Consider the following 13979-nt stretch of genomic DNA (forward strand, 5'->3'; position numbering starts at 1 on the left):
GTTGTGAGACTGCCCCACTAGCAATTTTTTGGCAGATGTTTCATACTGACTCTTTCCTTTTTTCTGCATCATGTACACCAGGGGCTTCCAAACGTAGCATTTAACCTTTGGGCCAAATCATCACCTGTTGTCCCATGCATCATAGGATGCTTAGCAGCACACCTGGCCTCTGTGCACAATACCCGTAACACACCACTCACTCCCAGCTGTTACCACCAAAAAATCTTCAGACATTGCCAATGTCCCCAGGGTACAAAAACATCCCCGGTTGAGAAACTACTGATACAGATGATGCATCCTCCTCCAGCTGAACTCTGCCTCCCAGCTCCTGTTTTTGTTCTTAATGGGCTGTTTAGACACAGTTCAGCACATGACATGGTCTACTTCACACATACTTCTTTGATGACCAGTGTCCCCATGTAGCCCCTCTTGGACAGAATGTAAAGCAGTCCCAGGCCAGCTCTTTCTCACAGGTGCAGCCCAGATCTTGTCCTTGGGACGCAGCTGGCATCTTTTACCCTCACAAACTCAGAATGGGAATGCCCAGCCACTCTCCTCTCTTCTTACCCTGAGGGCAGCTGCCCACAGGTCTCTGCCCTGTGTTTTCCAGTCAAGAATCAGATACGCGTCTACTAGGTTGCCCTAACCACAGGGGCGCCAATCATACTAGCTCTCAGAGGACCTCACTGAACTTGCTTAAGGATAAAGTCATCTCCACTTTTGACCCTTTTATACCCTAGATGAGGATAAAGCATTCAGGAGTTAGGAGCCAGTTTTCAGACAATGACTTTCGTATTCTGACAGAGCAGTTTGTCTTACAATTCATTTTAGTATCTGACATCTGAGTACCTTAGGATCTAGTAAACTTCCACTTTATCCCTCTGTTCCACATTTAACAATGTTGCAAATGGTAATTTATAGTGTATTTCATCAGGTACAATATTAAGTAACCATTTATAGTGTAACCATTTGTAGTGTAACAATTTATAGTGTATTTCATCAAGTACAGTATTAAGTAACCATTAAGAATATTGCCCTTTGAAGAAATGCTCACAACATAATGGTGATTGAAGAAGAGGCTGTAAAGTCTGTTTTTACCCTATAATATTAACATTAATATTGAAAATATATATTTCTAGACAAAAGAGTAGAAGGAATTATAATTGAATATTATTTGTGACAATCTCTAGATGGCAGAATTCTTTTTTATAATTTTTTGTTTTCCTCAAATTTTCTACTATAAGCGTGTATTGGTTTTTAATAGAAAAAAATGTCCTATGAAAGCAAAATGTGCAAAGTTGATTCATATTCACATTCTCTTCCTCTTTTAATTTAAATATTTTTACAATGCACTGCACAGACTTCCAGAAATTTTAATCTATTTCTTCTTTTTCAGAGAGCTTCTCATTGCCTCAGAAACAAAGTCCAAATTCCTTCGTGGGACATTCCAGGCCTGTCACCAGCCTCTTAGCCCTGAGTCCGTCTGCTCCTTCCGTGTTCTGACAGGTACTTGTGCGGTGGAGACCTTGCAACCTTTACTTCCTAGACTTCCTCGGCAGCTGGCTTCTAGTGGCTTCTACCAAAGAGATACTACTGAAAAACAGGCAGATGGGGGTAGAGGAAGAGAGACTCCCTTGTTCTCCATCGTATCAGTATCCCTGCAGCAGCAGCAGTCGGCTGTGGAAGAGTGTCTTTAGTGGCACCATCACCCACTGGGCAAAGCCTCCTCTTCAGTCTTAGCCTCAGCCCTGAAACCCCAGTCCACGGCCCTAACACCTGCGAAGGGCCCCTTCCCTATGATTCCAGCAGTGCACGTGGCAACACCTCAGCTCCTCAGTGGATACAGCACCAGGGAGAGGACCCCTCCTCTGAGAACAGCCGAGGTGGCATGTCCCCATAGTTCTGGTCTGTGGTGACACCACCTAGTCCCTTTATTCCTCCAGTTTTAGGGGTGGTAGGTGCTTCCTTCAGTTACTAATTTCTGGATTTCTTTTCTACGTAAATTTTTTTCCTAGATTTATTGAGATATGATTGACATACGGCACTGTATAAGTTTAAAGTGTACAGCATAATGACGTTACTTACATATGTTATGTAACAATTACCACAATAGGTTTAAACATCTCATATAGACACAAATGAAAAAAGGAAATATTTTTTCCCTTGTGATGAGAACTCTTAGGATCTATTCTCTTGGCAACTTTCAAATACACCACACAGCAGTGTTAACCATAGTCATCATACTGTACGTTATGTTACTTCATTCTTGTTCTTACTCTCTCAGTTTTTCCAACAGTCGTGCAAGGAATAATCTGCATTAAGTTGCCTATATTTGAAATGCCTAGAGTAATGTCCGTTTTCCTAACTGGTCCCTGACATCACCCATCACACCTGCTTAAATTCCACTGGCCAGAATTCAGTCATGTTTCACCCAACTCAAGAGGAGGTGTCCTGGGAGATGTGGTCTAACTGCTCCCATGTCCAAAGAGAACACGGATCAAGGTGGTCCTGCTACCAGCTGGTACCAGTGGTCTTTCCCACATTGCCTAGTGAGGCACAGAGTAAGTTAACTATGATGCAAAAACTAGACAGGACATTTTAAAAAAACCAAAAGAGGTATAATTGTCTAAAGAAAATCTAGGTATATATAACAAAAGACCTGAAATGAGCTTATTTTTGAATTGGACATTGAGTGTAGCTCTAAATTTCCTCAAAATGAAGGCCTATAAAGGGAGCTCCCTGGTTGCCTAGTGGTTAGGATTCTGGGCTTTCACTGCCGTGGCCCGAGTTCAATCCTTCGTCAGGAAACTGAGATCCCACAAGCCATGCAGCGTGGCCAAAAAAAAAATATACTGAAAAAAATTTAAGGCCTATAAAGAAACGTATGGGATTGCAGTTTTGTTTTGTTTTGTTTTGTTTTTGCGGTACGCGGGCCTCTCACTGTTGTGGGCTCTCCCATTGCGGAGCACAGGCTCTGGACGCGCAGGCTCAGCGGCCATGGCTCACGGGCCCAGCCGCTCCGCGGCACGTGGGATCTTCCCGGACCGGGGCACGAACCCGTGTCCCCTGCATTGGCAGGCGGACTCTCAACCACTGCGCCACCAGGGAAGCCCAAATTGCAGTTTTTAAAGTATATTCAACAGCCTAGATAAGGTTTGTCCTGAAATGAAACACAAGCGTCATTCATCACATTGATCATCATATAGTAAATATTAGAATATACAAGAATCATAATTTGAAGCTGTGATAATATGTTCATAAATCTTCTGCTCAGTTCTGATCATAAGTATTTTCATTTTAAAAATATCAATTTTGGGGGCAATAAATTTGAATTCTTAGATTATTTTCTAATGTTCAAGGCATGTACTACCTGTGTCCATAGGAAAAATAAAATATTCAAAACTTGAATAAATGATATTATATTTACATATATTTTTTCAAGAATAATATTGGTCAATAGCAGGATTTGGAATTTTCAAACTGTTACTATTTCTTTTAGCTTAAAAGTTTTTTTCAACTTCCATGTCTGGGTAATGTGATCTATCTACAACAAAAAGCAGTTTAATATACTATTAATTTAGAGTCAGTTTCTAAAAGGAGAATGACAGATCCCCAACATTTGTGGCCCTAGAGTCTAGAAGAATTTCCGGCACATAGTAGGTGCTCAACTGTTTACTGAATGAGAGACAGTCGAATCCAAAAATGTTAAATCTGTGATTGCTAGTTGTATACTTAAAACTCTAAAGCATGCAACTCCCATGTCTCCAGCTCTGCCCTGTTTTTAGATAAAAATTAGGTCATATCGTATTAATACCTGAATCTTCCCTTCCCGCAAAAAGTCCTCCCTCCAACTAGGTATTTCAGAGAGGCCCAGGCAGGTATGCACACACTCACAGATCAGGGGCGGCTGCCCTCACTGTCTCTCTACTGGCTCAACCAGACAATCGCTGCTTCAAGCACTCTGCCTGAGCGTCTGGTACCCACCCCGCCAGATGTGCTCTGGGCACATTCTCGTTGCCATGGTCCCAGCCTCTCATGGATAGCACAGCACGGCCCGCCCGCCTGGGGCCGGAGCCAGGAGGATGCCTCCTCTCCCATTTGTTACGTCCAGTTAGAGGGACCCCACAGCAGAGCCTTGGGGCTTTAACTTTTAAATATTTAGTGAGAAATCTTGGAGTTCACCACCCCCTAAATGAACATTCTTTTATGTAGATCTTTGTACTCTTAAGCAATTATTTCCTCAGAATAAGTCTCTGGGTTGAACTACATGTCCTCTTTTTTTTTTTTTTTTTTTTTTTTTTTTTTTCCCAGGGTTTTTTTTTTTTTTTTTTTTTTTTTTTTTTTTTTTCTTTTTTTCCCCAGGGCATTTTTCGGGACTTTTTTTTTTTCAGGAATGTGGATTGCCAAACGATCTGGAGAGGTTGTGCCAGTTTACCCTCCCACCAGAAACTTAGGTTGATTTCCTAATGCTTTTATCAGCAATCATTACATCTTCCTTTTTAATCAATTCCTTCATCTTTTTTTTTAATTACAGTTTACGCAAGCTTCTTAGAGATGCATGAATATCAAGTTTTATAGAAATACATTTTGGAAACATTTGAATTATGAAAATTCCAATTTCATGTAGTACAAACTGAAGCAAATACTATTTGAAGCACTATTTGAACTTGGTTAACTTGCATAACTGATTTCCAGAACTAACTCACAGGGCAAGGCTAGGTAAACACTCTCTGGAGTTGGTTTTTGGTTATTTACAATGCTGGGTAGTGGACTAAAGGCCACCATTAAGTAAACTGACTGTGGGTGCCTGATTGCCTCGTTCCTTCTAAAAACTTCACATACAGACATTTATTCCTGTTTCCAGAATGAGGCCACCTATATAAATAATTTTCATGTAACAGGAATATTATGTATTAACATTTATCTATGAAAAAAGACAAATTAGCTTTTTTTTCTTTTCCTATTCTTAATCTGATGTTAAATAATAACTGTAGGACAGGCGGACTCTCAACCACTGCGCCACCAGGGAAGCCCTGTACCTCTTAAATGAAAGGTCAAAACAGGGATGGATATTCCTGGTAAGCAGGAGTCATAATTCAAGTCTAGAAGAAGGGAGTGAACAGAATCAAAAGCACAGATAAAGCTGATATTTTATTTATGAAACCTAAGATGCCATTGATTGTAAATGGCAGCATTATTTTGTGTATTACTTAGAAAAACATTATGAAACACTGCTTTCTTATCACCCAAATATTTTATATTTATAGAAAGAACTATTTTAGACTTAGATAAATATTATTATCATATACCACTCAATAACTCTTATAAATACATTAAAAAGTAGAATACTGGGACTTGCCTGGTGGCACAGTGGTTAAGAATCCGCCTGCCAACGCAGGGGACACGGGTTCGATCCCTGGTCTGGGAAGATCCCACATGCCGCAGAGCAGCTAAGCCCGTGAGCCACAACTACTGAAGCCCGCACACCTAGAGCCCGTTGCTCCACAACAAGAGAAGCCACCGCAATGAGAGGCCCGCGCACCACAAGGAAGAGTAGCCCCCGCTCGCCTCAACTAGAGAAAGCCTGCGTGCAGCCGCAAACGCTCAACGCAGCTAAAAATAAAATAAAATAATTTAAAAAAAGCAAAATACTGCATTTCAGTGAGTCTAAGACGTTTTAAAAATATTTTTACATTGCAGAAATCAGTGAGTATATTGTAATCAGTGTTGCCACAGCAATGCATCGTAGTTCAATGTCTCTTTACTTTTATAACATATATAAGAAATGTAGTCTTACAATACATGGCACCGTAGCTTCAATGAAAGATGATGTGAACAAAATACTTCGATTAATGCATTCCTAAAACATCTTCACACCCAGGGACGATCTCTTTTGTATCACTCTTTAACTGACAGTCATCCATGTCCATGGTTTTCTATACAATTATTATTCCCCTCTGGCATTAAAATGCAACATTTGTTAAAAGAGTCCTCGAGGGCTTCCCTGGTGGCGCAGTGGCTGGGGGTCCGCCTGCCGATGCGGGGGACGCGGGTTCGTGCCCCGGTCCGGGAGGATCCCACATGCCGCGGAGCGGCTGGGCCCGTGAGCCGTGGCCGCTGAGCCTGCGCGGCCGGAGCCTGTGCTCCACCACGGGAGAGGCCACGGCAGTGGTAGGCCCGCGTACCGCAAAAAAAAAAAAAAAAAAGAGTCCTCGAAAGAACTAAGCCTCGTTTGTTCCAGACTCTAAGCCAGGTGTACAATTTAGTAGAACTACTTTATTTTGACATTAGGAATGTTGATAATTACATGTGATTCACCAATGCCCCCATCTCCTGCCCATGACCTTTTGGTTTGTACCCCTGATCTTTTGGTTGACAGAGGATAAAAGATTGCACCAACTGCAGCCTTTGTGGAAAACATTTTGGTGGTTTCTCAAAAGATTAATCATAGGACTACAATACAGTGCAGAAGGTCCACTCCTAGGTATATATCCAGAAGACTTGAAAGTAGAGACTCAAACAAATACTTGTACAGCAAAGCTCATAGCAACATCATTCACAATAGCCAAAAGACAGAAGCAACCCAAGTGCCCATCAAGTGAAGAATGGATAAAGAAAATGTAGTAGATACATACAATGAAACACTATTCAGCCATAAAAAAATGCAATTTTGATATTTGCTACAACATGAATGGACCTTGAAAACATTATGTTACATGGGCTGGCAGGGAGAAGAGTTATTGTTTACTGAGTACAGAGTTTTGGTTGAGGGTAATGAAAAAGTTTGAAGAAGAGGTAGTGGTGAATACCTTGTGAGTGTATTTAATGCCACCTAATCGTACACTTATGAATGATTGAACTGATACATATTTTCTTATGTATATTTTTCCACACACAAAAAAGTTTGCACCACTATTTTATCTTCAGATTGCTTCCACGTCATGCACACTCCCTCTGTAAGTCTTCATGCTTGCCTTTTTGCGGTGTGCAGGCAACATCTACTGTGTCACAACCGTGGTCTGGACAATAGCAATTGTAAGAAGCCATTTACATGTATCCCAAATTCAGAGATGAAAAATGTGGAAAAATGTGTGCCTCAGAAGGAATGAAATGAGGGTCAGGGACTTGGGCTAGAATTAGGTGTCGGTATTTAAGGTCACTAGGACAGTAATCAGAAGAGACTACATGTGATCCTGAGATAAATTCACTTGGCGACGTGGGTAGCAAAGTAGCAGACACAAAATTAGCTGATTTAAATTAGTAATCAGTTCAGTTAGAACTCAGTGCCAGAGTCACAAAGCAAAGAATGTGTGTGAGCATTTTGGCACGTTGAAGCAAAAAACTTAATAATGATGACATATAATCTACATAAGTATATATTAAATATATGTGATACACGTAATGAACCTGACAATGAACAGATCTTGGACAAACATAAGGATGCTCTTTTGATACCCTGCATCTGTAGTTACTACAACACACTTTCACCTATATTATTTCATTTGACTTGACCGTTGCAACATCCCAATGAGGTAGTCAAAGGAACGCCTTTCAGAGAGGAGCCAGGCGCTTCCTCAGGGTCACGTCTGCTGCCAAACAGAATCAGGGTCCAACTCTGGCTTTCTGACTCCAAAGCCCAGGTCCTTTTCCCTCACCACAGGAATGGACCAGTAAGTACCCAGTTTACATCCTCAGTCCACAGTCCACAGACGTGGGGATACTTGATTGAGGGGGAAGCTAGGTCCTTCTGGGACATTCCCTGTTCTGCAACAGGTGTATAATACAAATCTTTCCCCCAGATCAAGCGCAGAGGGACCTGAAGCTATCTATCAGAGTAACAGAGCAATGGAGAAAAAGGACCACGTTGAGCTTCTAAGGGTTCCCAGATACTATGAAGCTAATCCCCAGAGCCCCAAAATACCTCTATGGTTTCCATCAGAATGAGGCTTATGGAGATAAGTGATAGATGAAGTCTTGACCTGAGTTTATTTTAGTGAATCTGATGGGATAGAAGACTCATCCTATGGTCATTTCCTCACTCGCAGAACAGATAATGGGAATAAGCATATTTGGTATCTGGTCATATCGGTCATGACCCATGGAGTACGTGCTATTTTAGTAGAAAGAGCCAAAAAGAATCCCTCAAAACGGACCACCTTGCTCTCTCTCTCCACCCACCCCCAATGCCAATCTCCCATATTATCTCCAAGGTAGTAACCCAGAAGCAGGACCACATCCCTAGGTAACTGCAGAAATTGGGGCTATTTAACTTGCTCCTTCAGTTAGCAAAAGCCACATGGTTCTTAGAAGGTGACTCTGAATTATTACAAACGTGAGCCGGTGGTGATGCCAGTTATAGCTGAGGTTCCAAGATGTGGTTTCTTGACAGGAGCAAATAAACATTGTGCTATTGACCTAAGAAAAAGGGCTCTCCAAGCCCCTATCAGTGAAGATAATCAGAAGCAAGTTGCATTTAGGCAGCTGGGATCCAGATCTTACCCGGGGCTGTGCAAACTCTCTTGCTTTCTTACTTCATCCAGACACCTTGATTGTCTTAATATGCCACACTGGTTGGTCAGACAGGGTTCTGACCAGAAACAGATGGCACACTCAAATTGGATAATTTAGGATATAGTTTAATAAAGGGACTATGTACAACAGTGAAGAGGTGGAAAACAAAGTCATTACCACCCTCAGGTTTGGTACTGGTTTAGTGTCCACCCAAAATTCACGTCCTTCCCAGAACTCAGACCGTGACCTTATTTGGAAATAGGAGGAGCGGACAAATAAACTCCTGTATTAAATTGGTCGCATAACCCCACAGAAAACAGCATTTCTTAAGTGAATTTAAAACGCAAGTATTTTGACTGTATATCCCTAATAAGATATAGTTGGAAAAATAAAAAAAGGTTTTTATTATTCATCTTTATTCATTTTATCCTGTACACACAAGGTGTTTTGGGTCAGAAACAGAGTTCTTACTAAATATTTACAGTAAATTAAGTGGGTTGGTTCCCCTTGTCCCATTCCTTGACCCCAGGGCAACTTGATGAATACTAAATGATAATTTTCCTACATGACTGGCCAAACACCCCTACTAAGGAGTGTTGAGGAAAAATGATTTATCTTTGCATAAAAGGAGGCTGTCCTCCACCCCTCCTAAAAGGGTCTCCTCCTTAGACCTCCAGACCTTTGGTATGTATATAAAATCTCCCCAGGAGCCAAAGAGATCCACTCCCTTTGATTCTCAGCTTCTACTATTTAGAGCTGTCTCCTCATTCTGGGATAGCCATTCCAGTCTTCCTGGCACTGTGGGGACTTAACCTAGGGACTGAGATGTGGTCATCTGGCTTTCTCCAGGAGATTAGAGAAGTCTTCCTATCCTTTCAGGTCAGAGCAATTAACTAGACACACTGCTACATAATCTAATCCTCATGGTATGTAAAGATGTTTCTGTGAGCCTAGGTCTTTTTATAGAAACACTAAGCAATCCAGGCAAGTTTAATTTCCCCACAGACATATCCTAAGGACAAAAAGGACCACAAGGAAATCTTTAACAGCATTCAGTGATCTTATTTCTTAACAGTATTATTGATACTGCTAATTTTAAACTTTTACATGTAAATTATATGATTAAAACATCTAAGTATGTCAATATCAGTAAGGGGTAAGATATACAGTGTAAGGGAACAGGGTTACAAATATAAAATCAAAGGTCAGTAACACCATGGCAAGCTTCAGTTTGGGAAAAATAGGTCTGGACTCATGAAGCATCTTCTGCTTTAAAACAATGCACTTTCTGCTTCTGTTCACTAAAGACACCTAGAAACCAAGACACTCCAGTAGAAATGAGCAAGAATGCGAGCGCCTTTGTGCCTGTCCAATCACCATCTGCCCCCCATGGGGACCCACGTTTCTAATACACAGTAGTTCTGCCAGGTTTTATGCTTGTTATCGATGGAACAATCCAGCATGAACTCTTTAGTGCCTGCCTTCTCTAACTCTACCTATGTTTGTGAGATGCATCCACGCTGTGTGTGGTTGGTTTGTTCATTCTCATTATATAGAGTGCTTGAGTGTCTGAATATACCAAAATTTATTCATCCCCCCTATTGTTGATGGACAGTTTTGAGAAATGGAATATTTCCTGCCGTATCAATAAGCAAAGGATTTCACAGTCATCAGCAATTGCAGCCCTCCAACGTGAGTCTGTGAGCTCTGAGGAAACTCCGGAAGGAAAGAATACCTGCCATCTAGCAGCCATCAGACTGCAGCCACTCCCTACGGCAAGCCCTGAGGAAACCTAGGATGTGAAAATACAGGATACTGATCCCAGATAGCTGAGGTGCATATCAAAGGAAGAATTTCAGTGAGACCAGACTCTTGCGTCTTCCCATACATAGAAAAGCGCTAAATTCCTAAACTTGGGATATCTGGTTTTCTTTAATTTACAACAATCTTTTGATGTTCCCAACGACCTGCCCTTTGTTGCAAAACTTCTGTATAACCTGACTCCCCAGTCGCCTTGTCTCCTCGGAGAGTTTTCTCCGGGTTACTTGAGATGCTGCCTCCTGGGCTTGATGTCCTAAAAATTCCCTCCAAATGAAATATAACTCTCAAATTTTAGGTTGTGAATAATTTTTTAAGTCCACAGTTTCATTGCTTCCAACTTGGGATACAACAAATAGAGCTCCTACAAACATTTTTTTACATTTTTTTTTGTTGAACATATGGTACTCTTTGTTGAATATATGTATTCTACATATATAGACACATTTTGTTACACCCATGTTATACATATGAATATATGTGCATATACATAGAGTGAAAGTGCTGGTCATAAGGCATGAATATTTTCAGCTTTAGTAAGTATTGCCAACCAGTTAATGAGAACAGTCAAGCATTTATCTTACCTTTCCCATAAAAACTAAATTTCAAGTTAACGAAATAGTTGATAACGGCAAGCTCCTATTCCCAGAAAGATTCTTTCTAATAAATTAGGAGAGAATGGTAAGATAGAAAATGACCATTTTGCAATCCCTAATAAAGTAATGGGCCTAAGCACAGATTGTCATCAGCAAATGCAAAACCACTGGGTAAAAGGGAAATGGAAAACTTTAAAATGCATGGATTGGGGTGACAGCATCTAAACCAGCTAATCAAGCAGTACCGTAAACCAAATGGACCACACGGATATTATGCAAAGAAGATGCAAAGATCCAAGGAAGAGTCACCTCATGAAATAGTCTTCCCGGAGTAAGACTACCTAAATCTAATCAAACATCTAGATCTACTTATTGTAAACCCATCTAACACTGTTCAGAATAGAGTAGCGCCTGTCAAGGGCTACTATCAAGTCTCTTTCAGACATCTAAGGACTGGAAAATTACTGAAGACAAAAAGTTACAGATTCTCAGCACATCCTGTAGAAGCACAGCCAGTGCAGATACAGCTGTGGACCAGAACAGATGTGAACCACCCCTCCCTGCTGCACCTTGCTCTTTGAAACCCAATAAAAGACTCAAAGCCCCACCATTTGGGGTCAACGCCACTCTGTGCGTCTGGCCCCTTTCCTCCCTTGCAAAGTGAATAAAAACTTTCTTTTCTTCCCTTGTTAATACTTCTGTGAATTCTTTCACAACCCGCATGGACTCACCTAACACTTATCATAAGAAATGCAGGGGAAAGAGGAACAATTCAATGATACCACAAAAAAGCAATCCACCACATCTAGAATGTGGCAAATCCTAAGGAATATTGACCTGGTTACTCCAACGAAGTATTTAATTTTTTTTAAAAAAAAGAGGAGAGCTACTTTTTACACTTAGGCCAACCAACCAAATGAAGTGTGTGCATTTAGGTGTATCCTAATTTGAATAGACTAAAAGGGATATTTTTGAGACAAGCAGGGGAATTTGAATATAGACCGGGTATTAGATGATATTGGGGAATTGTTGCTAATTTTTTTAGGTGTGAAAAATGGTATTTTGATAATGTAATAGAAAGAAAAAAAATGCACATTTAAGTATTTACCAGGAAAATGATCCTTTAAAATGTAGGTAATATTTAAAATGTTACAGTTTATTAAAAAAGCAGAGGAGGGCTTCCCTGGTGGTGCAATGATTAAGAACCCACCTGCCAATGCAAGGGACACGGATTCGAGCCCTGCTCCGGGAAGATCCCACATGCCGTGAAGCAACTAATCCTGTGCGCCACAACTACTGAGGCTGCTCAGCCCCTGCTCACCACAACTAGAGAAAGCCCGTGTGCAGCAACAAAGACCCAACGCAGCCAAAAGTATCAATCAATAAATAAATAAAAGCAGAGGAGACCGATAAAACAAGACTGGCAAAATCTCATTGATTGCTGCAGCAGCCTGTTCATTAGCGTTCACTAGTAGTCTCTTTCTGTTTAAAATTTTCCACCATAAACATTACTTTAAAATTTTTAAAATAAATTTACATCATTCCAAGTGATGTAGGATAAAATTGTGCTTCAGGGGAAAACTGTGCACTGTATGGACTCCAGAGCACTCCCTCTGAATGACCTGATTCTGATTCTATCTAGGTTATTTCACAACACCATAAATTATAGCTCACTGATGGCAATGACAGCTACCTAAAAGCATGCAAATTCTGCCCTACCTGGTAGAGTTTCAATTGGCCTCCTCCCTTCACGGTGGAAGAAGTTAGTTTTGTCTCCATTTGCACATTCATTTCAACATCCTTTATTCCATGTAAATGTGTGCTATTTTGATTTCTCCTTTGAGCCTCATAACATCTGCCTGGTTCCCTGCTTACAAGTTAAATAAAAAATCCTTAACACACGTTCATTTTTATATCTGTATGAGAGTCATAATTGTACGTTTTTGGAAATTATCTCTTAATGATAATAAATAGTATTTATGTCTTTCTTGTGAAGCTGAAAGTAAAATAATTGGTATACTTATGAATTATTACATGTTAATAAATAGTTGCTAAATAATTTCAGAGTAAACTGTAAGTTAGTTGTACAAATATTAACTAATTTTCCTTCCATTTTTTGTTTTCGTTTCCTTATGCCACTAGTTCCAGAAACCCCTCTGGAATCTTTGTATCAGAGGCCTGGATGTATGTGCAGGAAGCAGGTGAGCTTGCCAGAGCAACATATGAGTGAAGACACTTCAAAACAAAGAGTGAGTAACATCTCCAGAAAACTCATGCCAGGAATTCTAAAATGCTTTTTCAGATCTAAGATACATTGTTGAAAGACAGAAGGATGGTCTGCATTACTTAGCAAAACTGTCTGTTTAGGTCTTCTGCCCATTTTTGGATTGGATTGTTTGTTTTTTTGATATTGAGCTCCTTGAGCTGTTTGTATATTTTGGAGATTAATCCTTTGTCTGTTGTTTCATTTGTAAATATTTTCTCCCATTCTGAGGGCTGTCTTTTCGTCTTGTTTATGGTTTCCTTTGCTGTGCAAAAGGTTTTAAGTTTAATTAGGTCCCATTTGTTTATTTTTGTTTTTATTTTCATTACTCTAGGAGGTGGGTCAAAAAAGATCTTGCTGTGATTTATGTCATAGAGTGTTCTGCCTATGTTTTCCTCTAAGAGTTTTATAGTGTCTGGTCTTACGTTTAGGTCTTTAATCCATTCGGAGTTTATTTTTGTGTATGGTGTTAGATAGTGTTCTAATTTCATTCTTTTACATGTAGCTGTCCAGTTTTCCCAGCACCACTTATTGAAGAGGCTGTCTTTTCTCCATTGTATGTTCTTGCCTCTTTTGTCGTAAATTAGGTGACCATATGTGTGTGGGTCTATCTCTGGGCTTTCTATCCTATACCATTGATCTCTATTTCTGTTTTTGTGCCAGTACCATACTGTCTTGATTACTGTAGCTTTGTGGTATAGTTTGAAGTCAGGGAGCCTGATTCCTCCAGTTCCGTTTTTCTTTCTCAAGATTGCAATAGACATTTCACCAAAGAAGACATACAGATGGCC

General features: G+C 40.4%; 1 protein-coding gene across 4 annotated transcripts in view; it reads left to right on the plus strand.

Moving 5' to 3' along the window:
- TTPA (alpha tocopherol transfer protein) overlaps positions 1 to 13979 on the plus strand; it is a 60427-nt gene that overhangs the window by 22695 nt on the left and 23753 nt on the right. For all 4 annotated transcript variants that reach the window (XM_027128014.1, XM_027128013.1, XM_027128015.1 and 1 more), the window contains 2 exons: positions 1397 to 1506; positions 13068 to 13174. In XM_027128014.1, coding sequence (XP_026983815.1) covers positions 1397 to 1506; positions 13068 to 13174 — 217 coding nt within the window. The remainder of the gene's footprint in view (positions 1 to 1396; positions 1507 to 13067; positions 13175 to 13979) is intronic.

Source organism: Aethalodelphis obliquidens, unplaced genomic scaffold (genome assembly GCF_003676395.1).
Source record: "Aethalodelphis obliquidens isolate GAN/ISIS:26980383/991018 unplaced genomic scaffold, ASM367639v1 scaffold33, whole genome shotgun sequence".
Classification (NCBI taxonomy): domain Eukaryota; kingdom Metazoa; phylum Chordata; class Mammalia; order Artiodactyla; family Delphinidae; genus Aethalodelphis; species Aethalodelphis obliquidens.